Source organism: Aspergillus karnatakaensis (genome assembly GCF_047715665.1).
Source record: "Aspergillus karnatakaensis strain CBS 102800 unplaced genomic scaffold BJY04scaffold_117, whole genome shotgun sequence".
Lineage (NCBI taxonomy): Eukaryota > Fungi > Ascomycota > Eurotiomycetes > Eurotiales > Aspergillaceae > Aspergillus > Aspergillus karnatakaensis.
The window spans coordinates 22,335-39,145 of NW_027395829.1; the positions used below are offsets into that span (position 1 = coordinate 22,335).

Consider the following 16,811-nt stretch of genomic DNA (forward strand, 5'->3'; position numbering starts at 1 on the left):
TGTTTGGAGTCAGCGCGCGCGCTCGAGCGAGGAGTGTGCAATGCCCCAGAGCCTAGTTGGTCACTTCTACGGTGCCGATCGAGCCATAGGTAAGAGCTGAATGTCACTGGAACAAAAAAGCAAAAGAATATCATCAGGTTCCTCAGGAGGCATGTCATCTAGACGCGAAGATACCATCTAAAATCCAGCTCCCGCTTCGATTCAGATCCATCACGCTCCCCTGATCTCCCCCCGACTCACCCAGGGAGCCAATGTAATCAAAAGGACCATTGGACCCCATCAGCGGGATTGCAACATCCGCATCGCCATAATTCAAAGCAGGAGCAGGAGCAGGTGTAGCAGCAGCCATGGTCTCATCGCCATCGACGTCCCCGTTAACAATAACCCGCCACAGCCGACACCACTTCGTATCGAATCCCTCGAAGAATGAAGTCGTACTATCCATTGCCCTGGGCATCTCGCTAACTAGACCTAGAACGTGTGTTTAAGACACATGGTTTGCTAGCTTCTGCAACGCCTCCAGATACACACCAGCGGACCTCCATTGTCGAAATAGAACTCGAAGAGATGCATTCAACATGAGCAGGTCTGCGCTGATAAGATTCGCCAGACTTTGGATCCGTGCTGCTTGTGTAAGTATTGAACCTGCGCAGAGCGCGTAGAAGGGCAATGCGGGGGTGAGATGGCATAATTCGTCCCTTTCTAGGAATTCGCGGAGTAAGCCTGTGATGAATGAGGATGTGAGCAGCGAGCGCGTAGACGGCAATCCAGTTGGTGTAAGAATGAGTGGCTGGTCGAGGAGGATGAGGGTTGCGAGGTAGATGGCTAGTACCTGGCGTGCTTGCAAGGAGTCTCCGAGAGATTGGTTAGCGTTGGTGAGAGATGGCAAGGTCTGTTTCAACCAGTAGAAGAGGGCGTTTTCGAGAGATTGTCTGTCGGTAAAAGTCAGGTCGTGTCGGAGACAGTGCTGCACGGTGTCGCCTAGGATTGTGCAGATGGACATGTAGACTGGAAAGATTCTCGCATCGGTATCGGTACTGGGCTCGGAAAAGTCGCTTACTGCTGGCGGCGTTACGTCGCTGTCTGCTGGATGCAGAGACCGCGGTTGACCAGTGGTTGCTGAGAGGGTGCAGTCAAGGCTCTGAAGATTTATGTTAACGGTGGCCAGAAGTCGTGTAGAGCGCTCACCACCAAGGTCCACCATAACCGCCGACGAAGACCCCTCTGCGGATCTCTGGCCGGTGGCTCCTTGTGCAGGTTGATCTGGAAGGCGATTGTCTGAGCCGTATGCAGCCAGAAGGTACTGGTGTCTGTTGCTGATGCTTCTGTGTCTGTAGGGTTATACCAGGATAGTAAGATGGCACTAGCAATCAGTATCAATGGATCTTGTTCAACATTAGAAAAGAAGAGGAGCTTCGCTCGACGATAGAAGTCTGCGCTTGACCCGTGCTCATCCGGCTGGTTGGTTAATTTACTGGCAGCAACGAAGATTGCTTGTATCAGTAAGAATGAAGGGCTTGTTCCTGACAACCACGCAGGATCAAGAACAGGAGTCCAAGCATGGCCGTACTCCAGAAACGTCTCGATCAACTCGCGTTGGTCGCTATCTGTAGGAAGTGTAAATGCGCCTTGTTCACGGAGGAGATGGAGGTCTGCTTGAGAGATTTTAGGGTTGCTCTCTGCAAGCCACGGTGTGACCATTGCCTCGTCGAAGCAGAAACTTCGCGGTTTGAACCGGGCCTGACTCGTCTCTGCAGGCCTTGATTGGCGCTGTCCGAGACTCTCGAGGTCTTGTGCGAGGTTCGTATTTACCTGAGCAGGGATATTCCGACGCGGCTTTTGGTTAACATCGTTCATCCTCACATCGCCATTAACAGCCTGCTGAGGCTGCTGAACTGGTGCTTTCTTATTTCTGCTGTAGGGGCTGTGGTATCTCAGGTTTAGATCAGGATATTGTACTCCTGCCAGGGCTCTTACACGCATTGTAGGCCATTCTCATCGCAAGCGGTGCACGCTTTCTTGTAACGTGCGTTGCATTTTATCTGAGGGATTTAGTATAGAATTACTGCTGTATACCAGGGAAATACCTTTTTACAGTGACAGTTAACGCAGGCCCGCAAGTTTCTCATGGTGGATGGCTTTATTACAAGGAATACGCATGATGCTTCGCGACATGATTGATCTGGAGATACTCGACGTTGAGATATGGTGGTTTCTTTGTTCCTCTGTCTTTGTTCTCAACCGGTCACTTGGGCAGTGCCGAGATCGGAGCCGAGGGCTTCGTAAAGCTCACCCGCCCGATTGCAAATTTTAGTTGGTGGGTCAATCTGATAAGAGGGCTTGCTTTTGATTGAAGGATCAGAAGAGGAGACGTACAGGACAGCCACTCATAAGCGAGGTTGACCCTTGTCAGACCCGCTGTGAGCGCTAGCCCAGGTACGATTTACGGCCATCGCCCCCTCCTTTTCAGCTCAATCCTCAGGGGACCCTGGAGTTCTTCAACATCTCAGTCTACTGCCATGGCTTCAGGACTCGGGGTCATGCCCTCTGAGCTCATTCTTGACATTTCTGAGCATCTCAAAGTTACGGCCCTGAACTCTCTTCTACAGACGAGTTGGCGCTTCCATAACCTGCTCCACTCGCGACTATATAAACTTGCGCGCACCTACCGAGATGTCCCTGCCGCTGGAACGCCTTTAGTCTGGGCAGTGCAAAGCAATAAGATATCAGTATTAAAAACACTCCTACAAGGAGATGGCTGGCCCTCCGATAATACCGGCCGCACAACAGCCCTACACCAAGCCATCCTTCTCAACAACGGCACAGCCCTGAAGATCCTACTAGACGCAGGAGCAGACCTCCTCATCACAGACGCCGCCAACAACACACCCCTACTGACAGCCGTCAACGCCAACAATGAATCAGCAATTAAGCTCTTAATCACCGCACACCTGCAAAATCACCCAACATCCTCATTCGAGCCCGAATGGACAAAGGCATTAACCCACGCCGTCTCCACACATCCCGAATCAACCTGCAAAGCCCTCCTAGAGTCCATCCAAGCCCACACCACCCCAGATCTCAATCTCAATCTACAGAACGCCAAAGACTCCACCCTCCACATCGCAGCCGGCTCCCGCGGCGACTGCACCATCATCCACCTCCTAGTCGCCTTCGGCGCAAACCCACTCCCATCGCCATCATCTACATCACCAAATCCAAGTCTAACACTCCTAACCAGCGCCGCCGCATACGGCCACACCGAAGCCATGAAATTAGCATTGACTTACGGCATCAATCCCAACACTCCAGACCCGCACGGCAAAACAGCCCTCCACCACGCCGCGCGCACCGGAAACCTCGAGCCCGTTGAGCTACTCCTCGCCGCAGGCGCAAACATCAACGCGCGCTGTGAAACAGGCACAACGCCCCTCCTCCTGGCCGTCTCGATGCGCAAGATCGCGGTCGCGAGGTATCTATTAGATTGCGGCGCAGACATCCACGCGCAGAACCGGAACGGGTTTAATGTAATTGACTTGGCTATCGCGCGGGAAACGGGCGTTGAGATGGTTGAGATGTTGCTGGATCGCGGCGCGAAGGCGTATCTTCGTTCTGGGACGCCGCGGATGACGCCGCTGCATTGGGCGGCGAGGATGGGGAATGTTGGTCTTGTGCGGTTGCTTTGTGGACGTGGGAGTGCGGGTGCGGGTGTTAAGGTTGATACGCTGGATCAGAGGGGGCGGACGGCGTTGCATCTTGCTGTGAAGCAGGATCACCCCGGGAGTGCTGCTGCGTTGATAGAGGCTGGAGCGGATGTTTCGAGGGCGGATGAGGAGGGGGTGACGCCGTTGCATGCGGCTGTTAGAGTGAGGAGTAGGGTTCTGGTTGGGTTGTTGCTTGCGGCTGGGGCGGATGTTGGGGGGGTGGATGGGGAGGGGAGGACGGCGTTGGGTGTTGCGGAGGATTCTGAGGATGAGGGGATTTGTCAGTTGTTGAGGGAGTATGGGGCGAAGTAGGTTGGATGAGACGGAGGGTGATTGGGGGCGTTGCGTGTTGCTGGACAATGCGTTGCGTGAGAGTATATGCTGGTTTGACATTGAACTGGCTTAGAGGCATCCAATGCATATATAGATAACATGAGGTTTAATCTAGGCGAGCCCTTGTACGGAGTACATCTCACACAGCATGCTGATTAAAGTTGGTCAAAGCCTGCAGGATAAGAGCGGATATCCATCCTGATATACGGGTCAACGTGTATATTGCTAGAGTCCGGGAGAGCAGTGTATCAGGCATCTGCAACCAATGTAAGGAGTGTTCCAGCCCCCACGTTGATCGACAACTCATCACCTCGCGCGTCGGTGGTTGAGCATCGCTATTGGATAACGTCCTGCGCAGGGTACGTAGTACCCATTAGGACTGTCGCACTGATACCCAGATATTGCCTCATATACTGCTATGTGTCGCTGACTCCAGCTATAGCAACGCGTTGCCTGTCAGAAATATGTCACCTTGAAAGTTCTTGCTGTCGCCCGGACGGCAACAATAGGAAAGCAAAAATCCAGGTTCTCGAGAGTGAAAGCATCGGACCAGAGTAATCCGCGGACCGCTACTGCTGACGGTGGCGTTGGTAGCACCAGAGAAACCCAAGACGCGAGGCGCACTCAAGCACTCCAAGCCTTCTCGGCAGTCGGAACTCTCTGCTCGCTTAAACTCAGCCTGGAACTTTGTCCGGGGTCATCCCTCCCTCAGTTCCCCGCCATATCTCCGTGTCACGAGTCAGCAATAAGCTCTTTGGATTTTTGGTTGTTGCACTGTCAGCTGGAATGTCAGATGTCCGTTCCACAGATCGTCTTTCAAACGACTATTCCCGCTGTCCGCGCTGAATGTTACTTCTTTCGTACACTGCAACGATCGCCTAAGTGGCTGCCGTATGCCGGGTAGTCGGCACGAGCACAGCCCTGTCTCAAAGCAATCTCCTTAGCTTTGTACTAGCCGGATATGTGCCCGAAAAAGGCCCTAGAGGCTTACTGCGTCGCATTCAAGCCTTCCACCCCGGTCATCTCCAGGTTTCTTCCCAATCCCACTCAAGACCCATGCGTCTCATTGGACGGTATCAAGGTTCAATGTGACCCTGACGCGGCTCAGACTCGTACGACGCATCGCTACCAATGGGAGTCCAGTCACCTGGCTAAAGCAGGCGGAGTTACATCCCCTACTGGAGTTTCCATGTGTTTGTGGGTCGGGTCTGACAGACAGTATCCCCGCGTCTGCCCCGGACATATAAGGCACTGCCTTCTTCTACCCACGGTCAACATCTGCATGTTCCGTAGGAAGCTGCCAGAGAAGATTGAGAAAGAGACAAAATGGGTTACGTCAACGGGAACATCTACGTGATTACGACCATTGCGGTCATCGGCGGTGCGTTGTTCGGCTTTGATATCGCATCCATGTCCGCAATGTAAGCTGCTCCCTTCTACCTCGTTTGTATCACCCTGATTGACAAATATAGCCTCGGGACACAGCAATACAAATGCTACTTCAACCAAGGCGGTTACGACGATGAGGGGAAGTGCGCCGGTCCGACGTCCAGCACGCAAGGTGGTATCTCCGCCGCTATGCCTGGAGGTTCCTTCGTCGGCGCTTTGGCATCGGGTATTATAACAGACATGTTTGGTCGCCGTCGGTCGATCCAGATCGGTGCGGTCATCTGGTGCATCGGGAGCGCCATCACCTGTGCCTCATACAGCATCGGACAACTAGTTGCTGGCCGCTTCATCAACGGCATTTCAGTAGGCATCTGCAGTGCCCAGGTCCCTGTCTATGTCGCCGAGCTCGCGCAGCCGAGCAAGCGCGGTACCGTTGTTGGAGCTCAGCAGTGGGCCATCACCTGGGGTGTAAGTCTGTCATCCACCGTCAAACGACCACGACCATGCTAACAGACTCAAGATCCTCATCATGTTCTACATCTCCTACGGCAGCAGCTTCCTCGACGGCCCCGCCGCCTGGCGCCTCCCCTGGGGCCTACAAATAATCCCCGCAATCCTCCTCTTCATCGCCCTCTTCTTCCTCCCCGAAAGCCCCCGCTGGCTCGCCAAGAAAGACCGCTGGGACGAATGCCACGAGACCCTCGCCCTCGTCCACGCAAAGGGCAACCTCTCCGACCCCTTCGTGCAAACCGAACTCCGCGAGATCCGCGAAATGTGCGACTTCGAGCGCGCAAATAAAGACGCCACCTACATCGACCTGTTCAAGCCAAATATGCTGCACCGCACCCACATCGGCATCTTCACCCAGGTCTGGTCCCAGCTCACAGGCATGAACGTCATGATGCTGTATATCACCTATGTCTTCGGCATGGCGGGGTTATCGGGGAACGCGAACCTCGTTGCGTCTTCCATCCAGTATGTTATTAATGTCGTGATGACGATCTTCGCGTTGCTGTTTATCGATCGCTGGGGCCGCCGCACCCCGCTCCTGATCGGCTCAACGCTAATGATGACGTTCATGTTCGCCAACGCCGGGATCATGAAGACCTACGGCCGCCCCGCGCCCCCAGGCGGGGTGGACCACGTCGCCGAGGAATCCTGGGATCTGTCTTCCGCCCCATCCGCAGCGAAGGGCGTAATCGCATGCACGTACCTCTTCGTCGCATCGTATGCGCCAACCTGGGGCCCCGTATCGTGGATCTACCCGCCTGAACTCTTCCCGTTGAGAGTTCGAGGCAAGGCCGTGGCGGTGACGACGGCGTCGAATTGGATCTTTAATTTCGCGTTGTCGTATTTTGTTCCGCCGGCGTTTGAGAATATTCGCTGGAAGGTTTATATTCTCTTTGGGGTTTTTTGTGCGGCTATGACGGTTCATGTGTTCTTTTGCTTTCCGGAGACGGCGGGGAAGACGTTGGAGGATGTGGATGCGATGTTTCAGACGGGGGTGAGGGCTTGGAGGACGAAGGTGCAGTATCGTGATATTAGGAGGGTGGAGAGGGGGGATGCGGTTGCGAGGGATGAGGTTAAGGGGGTGGGTGTTGGGGTGGATGAGAGGAGGATTGGGAATGCGATTTAGGTTGCGTTGGGCGTGAACAGGAGTGTGAGGCCTGATGTTGAGATTCTATGATGGTTATGGCTGGCGGTGGTAATCGTGCTATAAAGCTGCCAGGAGTATTAGCACAAGGGTCATCCTCCAGCTTACCAGGGCTGGCGAAGGTTAGGGCTCTATCCAGTAATAGTCAAGATGATTAGATTATAACAGGTGGCTAAGCTCTTCAGAATTCGTATTCAACCTTTGGTCTTGCCCAATGCAGCTTTCCACGGAATCCTGTCTAGTCAACCCTCGGCATTTTGACCGAAGGATCAGCAAGACACGCCAGTCTCCGCCACTTAAATCCTGTGGTAATCAAGTATCTCCAATTGCCGATGGAGCGCTAGGGCCCACAGACTGTCTCCGATTCGACTTACCGTTTCCCCCGTGGGGTAAATGTACGTTTTGGCCTTGATATTCTTCTGCCCCGCGTGGAAATTGCCAGATTTGTACGTTGTCTGACGTCAAATGTATGACAAGAGCAATGTGAGGAATTCCCCGCGGGGTATTCTATTTGGTCATGATCGGGATATCCGGGAATCCCCCCTTGCAGATATAAAGAGGGGAACGACACGGAATGAATCTCTGTGCTATCGGTGGCCTCTAGGACAATATGAGGTCTAGGAATATTTTGCTTGCTGGAGCTGCAGGGGCTTCTGCCCAGGAGCTGTATGTCACCACAACAGGATATACGGCTCGTCCACAGTGTACTGCTCCGCCTGCTGCCCCGAGCTATCGCTTCGAGGAGTTTTCTTTCACGCAGAATGACACTGTTCGGTAAGTTGCTTGTATGTACTCGGACCGTGCCCATTCTGACAAACTAGATATGCCACTTCTGTGCCCTCTGCGACTACAACTTACACCTTTGGGCCTGCTTACGCAGAGGCTCTCGAGCAACTTGGAACGTCGCTCTCCACAACTACCTGGGGAAGTTGGCTTCCGGGAGAATCATCCATCTCCGCCACCGACACGGATGATCCATACGGCCAAGCTGCCTGGTCGTCGCAGTGGCTAGATGCCGATCTGGTCAATTATACCTCTGTCGGTCTGTACACGACCACAGTCAGTCCAACACCTCTTCCCTCATCTGAGCTTGTGCTGCCGCCCCGCGACTACTTCGGCCCTACCGACTGCTATACCTTTCCAGAGGACTTCCTCTTTGGCGTCGCAGCGTCCGCTGCTCAAATAGAAGGTGCCATTGCACTGGAAGGTCGAGCGCCGACTCTAATGGAAAAGCTCATCCAAGACGACCGACCAAAGAACTACATCACGAACGAAAACTACTACCTGTACAAGCAGGACATCCAGCGCGTGGCAGCCATGGGGGTGAAATACTACAGTTTCTCCATCCCATGGACTCGCATCCTCCCATTCACCGTCCCAGGAAGCCCAGTCAACGAACAAGGCATCAAGCACTACGACGATCTAATCAACTATGTCATCGAGGCCGGCATGCAGCCCATCGTGACAATGCTCCACTTCGACTCGCCACTGTACTTCCTAAAAGACTCCAACATCTCCGCAACTCCAGACATCGGCTACAACAACGGCGGCTACTGGCACCCCGAGTTCGTCGACGCATTCGTCCACTACGGCAAGATCCTCTTCACCCACTTCGCCGACCGCGTCCCGGTCTGGACAACCTTCAACGAACCCCTCCTCTACGCCTTCAACTTCACCGGCATCCACAACGTCGTCACAGCCCACGCCGAGCTCTACCACTACTACCACGACACCCTCAACGGCACAGGCAAAGTCGGCTTCAAACTCAACGACAACTTCGGCGTGCCCAAGAATCCAGAGAACGAATCCCACATCGACGCCGCGAACCGCTTCAACGAGATGCAGCTCGCCGGCTTCGGAAACCCCCTCTGTCTCGGCCAGCAATTCCCAGAGTCTCTCCTGCAAACCCTCCCGGGCGCACACCCTCTCTCGGATTCAGAGTTAGAATATGTAGCCAACACAACAGACTACTTCGGCATCGACCCCTACACGGCCACAGTCATCTCCCCACCGAATGACGGAATCACCCCCTGCACAGCGCAAAACCTAACCACAAACCCCCTGTTCCCGTACTGCGTCACGCAGGAAACCACCAATACATACGGCTGGAATATCGGCTACCGCTCGCACTCCTACGTCTACATAACACCCACCTACCTCCGCTCCTACCTGTCTTACCTCTACAACACCTTCCGCAAACCAATCCTCATCGGCGAATTCGGGTTTCCCGTGCACGACGAATCGACTCGTGAGTTGGCAGATCAACGCTTTGACTCACCACGGAGCCAGTATTATCTCTCCTACCTGTCGGAAACGCTCAAGGCGATCTGGGAAGATGGCGTGCATGTGATGGGCGCGTTTGCGTGGAGTTTCATGGATAATTGGGAGTTTGGGGATTATGAGAGCCAGTTTGGGATTCAGGTTGTTAATCGTACAAGCCAGGAGAGAGTTTACAAGAAGAGCTTTTTTGATGTGGTGGATTTTGTGGGGGCGAGAGGGGGGTTGGGGTATTGATATTGTATTAGGGTAGGGTATATCGTGAGGTGGCTATGTATATACATGATGCAAGTGGTGCTGGCATAAGGCAGGCTCGAAATCAAGAAGATACATGATATATAAGAACAACGCGTAACTGGTACGGCATGCCTTGGCGTTGTTGCGAGTATTAACGTATCAATCCCTAGAATACGGATCACTCAAGGCAGCTCATGCACCGTATCCTTCTGCCTGCGATCCCCCGGCAACTCCGCCGTCGCGACCTCGCGAACCGGCAATTCAGCCTTCACCGAGTCCCCCGACAACTCGCTCTTCTCTTTACTCCCCTCACTCCCCTCCAACTCCGCCGCCATATCCACACCAGCACCAGCACGCCTCCTCCGCCTCCTCAGAAAAAACCACACCAACCCCCCAATCAACAGCAATCCAACAACCCCCCCAACAACCGGCCCCGCAATCCACGCCTTCGATTCCTCACCCGCATCCAACTCCGCAGTCGGCACCGGCACTGCCGTCACAGGCGTCTCCAGCAACTTCTCCGCCCCCGCCGTAATCGGTACAGCCGAGAAAGTGAAATCCTGCGCGGCGATCGTCCCCGTCTCAGACTGCGTCGTTGACGCCGTCGCACTATTCGTCGACGTCCACTCGATGCCCGTCGTCGTGCAGTCCGCGCTATAGCCGAGGTCGCAGCGCACGATATGTGTCACCGTCGCGGAGTATGGGTTTGGGAGGTCGTTGCTGATGTCATACCAGTAGGTGTATTCGAGTGTGGACGGGCCGGTTGTTAGGAGGATAGTGGGTTCTTGATCGCCGCAGCTTGTGGTTGTGGGGAGGGTGCAGGAGAGGACGAGGGTTGTTGCGCTAAACGCGCCGGCGGAGGAGATGCTGGCAGCGTGGTTGGAGAGGAAGGTTGGGTTTGGAAAGGCGGGGAGGAGGATGGGGAGGTCGGTTATTGTTGTTGTTGCTGTTGATGTTGTTGTGGTTATGAATCCGTCGGAGCGGGTGGTGCCTGTTGCCGTTACGGTTGTGTCACTGTTGGGCTCGTCGATTGTGCCTGTTGCTGTGGGCTCGGCAGTTGTGGTTGACACTTCATCTACTGGGATTGTCTCGAGGTAGCCGCCCTCACTCTGTGATGGAAGTGGTGAACTCATGGTTCTGATTGCGCTGCGGGTGCGATTGCTGTGATTGTTGGTGCTGGACCGACTGGCGACTTGAGATAGTGCGGAGAAAAGTGAAAAGGCCACCACGGGAAAGGGGAAATAACAACAACAGCAGCCTTGTGGCTTTTCCTTCCTTCCGCGGCGCCTCGCTTCACTCCAGTGACTCCACTAGGGATCATCCCCTGGCTAGCTCATCCGGGAGGGAGATGGCTCGGGCCACAGGGTTGATCAGATTCAGATCGGATGCTCGTCTGATAATACCAATAGTATTGTCATGTATCTTCCATTGCCTCTGCCGTACTGCACCTCCCCTCATATACTGCTATTCCTAGTCTCCCTTTTCAGCTCCAGGCTCCCCGACTCGACATTTGCTATCCCACATGCGCAGAGCACGCCAAAGGCTGCCTAGAGATTAAGGTCCTTGGCGCACGCACTAAACACTTAGCTCCTGTTCAAGAAACCCAATCACATTTTACAATGATGCTGTTGGCGGCAGAGGCAGGCAGTGCCACTGTGCCAGTCTGTCACTGCCGCCCCCAACGCCCAGGACCTTGACGGAATTTCCCTGAAGCAATTGTCCAGCCTTTAACTTGCAAAAATACACAAGCGCACCAATGTCTCTGGAACTGGATATAGCTTATAATGCGGAGAAATCCGCATTAAGTTAAAGATCTCACCTCAAGCTGATTCTGGTGCGGCCCTTCTGCCGACGCTACGTCTCTAACCGTGACAGTTTATGTTTACGTTTGGTCTCGACAGTAGATCAAGCCAGATACTGCCATAGAATATTTGAACCTCACACTGCTCTTGGGACACGTATATATGTCATGGGGCGTGGAATAACCACCTGACAGGCATTTGATTTGCTTGCTTTTAGACTAAATCGGGCGCTTTTTATTAGGATTTATATCTTTGAAGTTGTGTCTCTCACACCTGCTATTGATGGAAAGTATGAGACACGACTCAAATTTTGTTAGAGCCACGATCTATATAGTCATGTGCATACAGTTGGGACAGGATAAAGATGACCGACACGGTAGCTTCAGAGCATGCCTCTGCCTGCCTTCCTGACCCTCTCAAATGCGATGCTCTGGGTGCACGAAGCATTACGCGAGTTAATGATTTATATCAGATACACTTTCCACCAGCATGGGGCTTGTGAATAAGCAATGTTTACACTGACCTGGCTGCAACTAGATCTCATATCTATCCGCGACATCTTCGACAGGGCGATATGTGAACTGCTCAAACCGCGCCGGCAAGGCCGTGCCATTAACATCCGAGCAGGCCATTCCCACAAACGCACCCGTAAAGCTCCCATGCGCCTGATGTCCGCCGCACTCGTCAGAGAGGATGGAAGCGTCAAACACCGGTCCAAATTTCTGCAGCTCACCATGGTCCAGCGCGTAGTAAAACTGTAAAGTCAAGCCACCACGGATGCTGAGAGCCAGACGGACCTTGCTGGCATTTGATATTTGAACCGTCTCCGAGCCAGGACCAAGATCCAGCTTGCCCTCGGGGTAGGATGCCTCCGAGCGCATAATACTAATCTCTCGCTGCCCGTCTGCGTCGGCGGTAACGGCAAGGTAGAAGAAATTGTACCGACAGTAGTACGCGACGAGACCCGCAAACTGGCGCTCATCGGTCGGTTCATAGCCAACAAGGACCGTCTCAGCATCGTACGAGAAATGCGTCTGCCGCCGCGCAACAAGAGCCTGCTCGAACCAGGACCCGATTGACTCGCGGCCGATCAGCCTCAGCGCCCCATCACCAACAGAGAAGATTCGCTCCGTCTCCGGCGTCCGCAGCCACTGGAAGTCGCGATGCAGAACGCCATCGTCAAACCTATACTTCTGCTCCTTCCAATACGCAGCATCAACAACTCCCTGCCCCTCTCCGCCAGGCACATCAACAAACAACGACGGCATCGACCCCCCCTTGACATACAACCAATCATCCTCCCCCCAAACCACCTCCTGCATGCTTGTCTCCCTCCCCAACACACACCGTCTCCGCTGCCCAACAGGCCTCCCCATCAAATGCACCAAATACACTCTCCCCTCCTGGGTCTCAACAAGATCCCCATGCCCGGCCCTCTGCAACGCCGCAAACGGCGCATCCTTCGAACTCAACACATGCACATCCGGATGAGGCTCATAAGGCCCCCAAATACTCCTCGACCGGACCAGCGTACAGGCATGCTCATACCCCGTCCCCCCCTCCGCCGTAAGGAGATAATACCACCCATTCCGCCTATACAGATGCGGCCCCTCCACAAGGTCCAGCGCCGAGCCCTTAAAAATATTCTTCCGCGGGCCAACCAGTTTCCCTTGCGCGGGGTCATACTCCTGCAACGCAATCCCCGCAAACGCACGCGGTCGCCGCCGATGATCCCACAGCATATTCACAAACCACTTCCGCCCATCCCCCTCGACGTCGTGGAATAAACTCGGATCGAACCCGGAACTATTCACATGAACGGGATCACTCCACGGCCCGGTGATATCCTCTGCCGTAACGATATAGTTATGCGCGTCCTTAAACGACCCGTCTTTCCGCGTGACGTACGTGTACACGAGATAGAATTTCTCTCCGTCGTGGGAGAGGCAGGGGGCCCACACGCCGCAGCTATCTGGCGCGCCGCGCAGATCGAGCTGGGATTTGCGGGTTAATGGGCGTGTGAGAAGCGTCCAGGATGCTAGGTCTTTAGATGAGTGGATTTGCACGCCCGGGTACCATTCGAAGGTGGATGTTGCGATGTAGTAGGTGTCGTTGACGCGGAGGATGGAGGGGTCAGGGTTGAAGCCGGGGAGGATGGGGTTGCGGATGAGTGGCATTTTTTGAGGTTCTTCTATAATGAGGGACGGAGTGCGAGTGCGAGTACAGCAACAGGAGAGCAGACTGAACGTTAGGATTGGAGAGGGTCTGGTTATAAGTTAAAGAATGTTTCCCAGGCGCGGGGTAGCGGGATATCGGATTTAGGCTAATGTACGGCTTGGCTAGCGCTTTGCGGGGGGTTTACCCGGCTGCCAAATATACCCCCCTGTGCTGTATATATCTATGATGCGAACATCTTTGTTGTGCTGACGTTGATCTTGCTCCAGTGCTTGCCCCTGATTAGACTCTCGAGGAACCGACACGGCCAGTAGACATGGTACAGAACGAAAAACGGAACAGGGTCCCAGGCCTCAAAGGTGCCGTCTCGCCAGTACATGAGGTGTCGGAAGAATTCGCGCACTGCCTGCGTCACCTCGCGAGCACCGGCATTCCCAGTGAAGAAGGCAAAGAGTGGTAAGAAAAATAGCGTGACAAGATCATGCCCAGCCCAGTAGTAACTCTCCACTGGAGGCGCCGGAGTCACAATCGACTCTACGCCAGCGCCCTCCTCACCTGAAAAACAAGAAAGATAAGCCCTCGCCATCTCGGGCGTATCCTGGAAGAAGACAGCAGCGGTATGCGCGCGCGGGTTACACTCAATCGGATACGGGCACGCATCTGAGTCCTGGCCATCGCCCTCAACGAGGAAATCAAAGCTCAAATGGCCCGTGAATTTACCGCCTCCATCTGCCGCAACACGTTCCGTAAACTCTAGCATCTTCCTATTGAGTACTGAGTCTGGGGGAAGGGCCTCGTAGTGCATCAGCATATCCGAGGAAGGACAAGAGACAAACGCCTTCACGGAACCACAGACGACGAGCGAATGCGTGCAGTACTCTTTTCCGCTGACATACTGCTGCAAGATGAACGGGTTCGAGGCACTGATTCCCAGTGTGGCGATATACTCCGCTGTCGCCTTCAATCCGGTCTGCAAAGGTAAGAGGGTCATCATCTGGCTCCGCGCTCTATCATCAACTCCGATGGGTTTGAGGATGAATTTCTTCTTCTCGTCCTTGCGCTTTTGCAGGATCTTCTCGACTTCTGTTGATGAGGTACATCGGTGAGATTTAGGGACTAGTAAAGCCAGACTCTGGATATATTCAATGAAGGTATCTTTGTTATGGAATCTTTCCACAACATCCCGATCGAATTGCACGGCTTTGAATCCATCTCCTCGTTGCTGTCTCGCTCGGCGCAGCACCTCGCCGTCTTCAACGGCGCCGATGACGCTGCTACAGCTGATCCATAAATCGACGGATTCTTGCGTGATAACATCCAGGAAAGAGGAAATGTAGGGTTCTGCGTTATTGTTCTTTGGCAGGTCTAGCCGATAGAACTTGTCAATGGACCGGGAATATCGACCCGGTGAGGTGAACCGGACAGCCTCGGTATCTGCGGCTATGATTCTGTGTGAAGTGTACTTTGACAGGAGGCGGGTAATTGTTAGGCCCTTTGTCATGGATACTCCGGTGACAAGGATTGTTTTCTGGGGCGTGTTGGGGGTTTCTGTGGTGCTGGTACGACGTGCATGGTTTGATATGTAGGAGGCTAGCAATGAGACGAGGGTGATCAGGGCGGGAATGGGGAGGAAGGCGAGGCTGAGGAGGATGAGGAGGATGCTTTTGGGGACATGATTGAAATAGAAGGCTGCCATGGCATGATAGGACGGGGATGGATAGACAGCGTTGGTGTGCTTATACTGCTGGGGTATTTCTGCGAAGGTTTTCTGGCTTCTGTTAGAGCACGTCATTGTGACAGCTTTACTACGGTTTGATGAACCTTATCCATTTTTATACAAAACAGTGAGTAAGTGCTGATTCGACTCTATGAAGTTGATGTTACTTTTCGATCGATTTACCTATCTACATCACCGATCATACAGGAGAAACTGGCTAGCTAAATGCCCACCTCTCCAACACACCTCGTAATTTCAACCCCGTCCTATATGATATTAGCTTACTTCAAGAAATAGCAATAACGACTTACAGGCACTCCAGTCGGCTCGAAGCTGTTCACCAGCTTGCTCTCATACACCAGATTCGGATTGCCCAAACTGTTGTTAAACACCATCTCCTTGTATCTCTTCTCATACTGATTCACTGTCTTCCCGGGTAAACCCTGGCTACTCTGCTGCTCACCAAGCTTCTCTTTCTTCTCTGCCGCCGTTCTCCTCACGTATTCTAGATACGGTGGGTTCCCCGGCTTGATCACATTATCGGCAGCCAGAACTGATCCGGGCGTGATTAGTCGCAGCTCTTCGCAGAGTTTCAGGTCCGTCGTATAGGCAGGTTTGTAGTGATCAAGAAAGAGCAGGTCAATGTGAGTCAGGAAGCCCTGAGAGTGCAATCGAGCAATTGATGCATCGCTTGGCCCGACCACAACTTTGACGATATCTGACAGCCCGGCTAGGTCGGCGAGCGACATGATCACTGCCGCAAACTCGGGGTTCATCTCCAGGCTGTAGTACCTGCTACCTCCGGCTTTTCGCACCGCGTCGGCGAAGAGGAGACATGAGTAGCCGATATAGCCTCCGAGCTCAACCTGGCATAATTAGTATCCTGGTGCCGTTAGAATTCCGGACGTCACGTACCATGACCTTCGGCTTGACCTCTGCTATTAGTTTGCTGACGATGAGCCCTTTGTCGGCGCCCACGTTCATGAGATACTTGGTCGTCCGCGCGTACTCGTCAATTGTTGCGAGGACTTTCGTCGGGGACCCTCGGATTTCCTCGAGCTTGGGGTGGGAGTACACATAGTGGAGAAGCTCAATTTCGCGCCCGTCGTCGAAGAATGATGTTCCTTCCTCCTGCGGCGCGTATGCATTTGCTTCGTTGAAACTTGCCTTCGTCATGGTGCTGATCGCTACGGCTCTCTGAGTGTGTACAGAAAGTAAGCCGTTAGCCGTCGAACCTGCTATATTCCACCCAGGCTAGATCGATCAGGAGGCATCGATCTCGATCTAAAATCGATCCCAGCCCAGCATACTACGACCCAGCACGCCATTTGCCAGTAGTTCTTCGCCGGATTGGCGCGCCGGAGGTGGGGTGGATAGTGTTTGCGGGAGGAGTCGTTGACGTGGTGGTAGCAATGCAACCCCCGTTTGCGGCTGTCCGAGCCCTCAACCACAAAAGGTAATCTAGACCATCCCAACCTTGGTGATCTGGCATGATCTTTCCTATCAGGGCTGAGTTTAACTGA

At 53.7% G+C, this 16,811-nt stretch overlaps 7 protein-coding genes across 7 annotated transcripts; 3 read left to right on the top strand and 4 right to left on the bottom strand.

Moving 5' to 3' along the window:
• Positions 1-154: 154 nt before the first annotated feature.
• BJY04DRAFT_225144 (fungal specific transcription factor domain-containing protein) lies at positions 155-1,983 on the bottom strand (the record flags this gene model as incomplete). Its single annotated transcript, XM_073718149.1, has 3 exons — positions 155-471; positions 532-1,141; positions 1,189-1,983. 3 exons carry the CDS (start codon positions 1,981-1,983, stop codon positions 155-157), a joined length of 1,722 nt encoding a protein of 573 aa, XP_073564138.1.
• Positions 1,984-2,519: 536 nt separating this feature from the next.
• On the top strand, positions 2,520-4,016 carry BJY04DRAFT_225145 (ankyrin repeat domain-containing protein; the record flags this gene model as incomplete). Its single annotated transcript, XM_073718150.1, has 1 exon — positions 2,520-4,016. The coding sequence occupies one exon, from the start codon at positions 2,520-2,522 to the stop codon at positions 4,014-4,016; it is 1,497 nt and encodes a 498-aa protein (XP_073564139.1).
• Positions 4,017-5,334: 1,318 nt separating this feature from the next.
• On the top strand, positions 5,335-7,062 carry BJY04DRAFT_226153 (sugar porter family MFS transporter; the record flags this gene model as incomplete). The annotated part of the gene is made up of 3 exons (XM_073718355.1): positions 5,335-5,458; positions 5,510-5,894; positions 5,947-7,062. The coding sequence occupies exons 1-3, from the start codon at positions 5,364-5,366 to the stop codon at positions 7,060-7,062; spliced, it is 1,596 nt and encodes a 531-aa protein (XP_073564140.1). The 5' UTR covers positions 5,335-5,363.
• Positions 7,063-7,690: 628 nt separating this feature from the next.
• Positions 7,691-9,594, top strand: BJY04DRAFT_226155 (glycoside hydrolase family 1 protein; the record flags this gene model as incomplete). Its single annotated transcript, XM_073718356.1, has 2 exons — positions 7,691-7,854; positions 7,902-9,594. The coding sequence occupies 2 exons, from the start codon at positions 7,691-7,693 to the stop codon at positions 9,592-9,594; spliced, it is 1,857 nt and encodes a 618-aa protein (XP_073564141.1).
• BJY04DRAFT_204087 (uncharacterized protein) lies at positions 9,580-10,990 on the bottom strand. Its single transcript, XM_073713438.1, has one exon. It carries the CDS (start codon positions 10,725-10,727, stop codon positions 9,777-9,779), a length of 951 nt encoding a protein of 316 aa, XP_073564142.1. The 5' UTR covers positions 10,728-10,990; the 3' UTR covers positions 9,580-9,776.
• Positions 10,991-11,929: 939 nt separating this feature from the next.
• BJY04DRAFT_226161 (glycoside hydrolase family 43 protein) lies at positions 11,930-13,656 on the bottom strand (the record flags this gene model as incomplete). The annotated part of the gene is made up of 1 exon (XM_073718357.1): positions 11,930-13,656. Exon 1 carries the CDS (start codon positions 13,571-13,573, stop codon positions 11,930-11,932), a length of 1,644 nt encoding a protein of 547 aa, XP_073564143.1. The 5' UTR covers positions 13,574-13,656.
• A 138-nt stretch (positions 13,657-13,794) lies between these two features.
• Positions 13,795-16,464, bottom strand: BJY04DRAFT_212166 (uncharacterized protein; the record flags this gene model as incomplete). Its single annotated transcript, XM_073714509.1, has 4 exons — positions 13,795-15,260; positions 15,314-15,339; positions 15,574-16,154; positions 16,204-16,464. The coding sequence occupies 4 exons, from the start codon at positions 16,462-16,464 to the stop codon at positions 13,795-13,797; spliced, it is 2,334 nt and encodes a 777-aa protein (XP_073564144.1).
• Between the last annotated feature and the right edge of the window lie 347 nt (positions 16,465-16,811).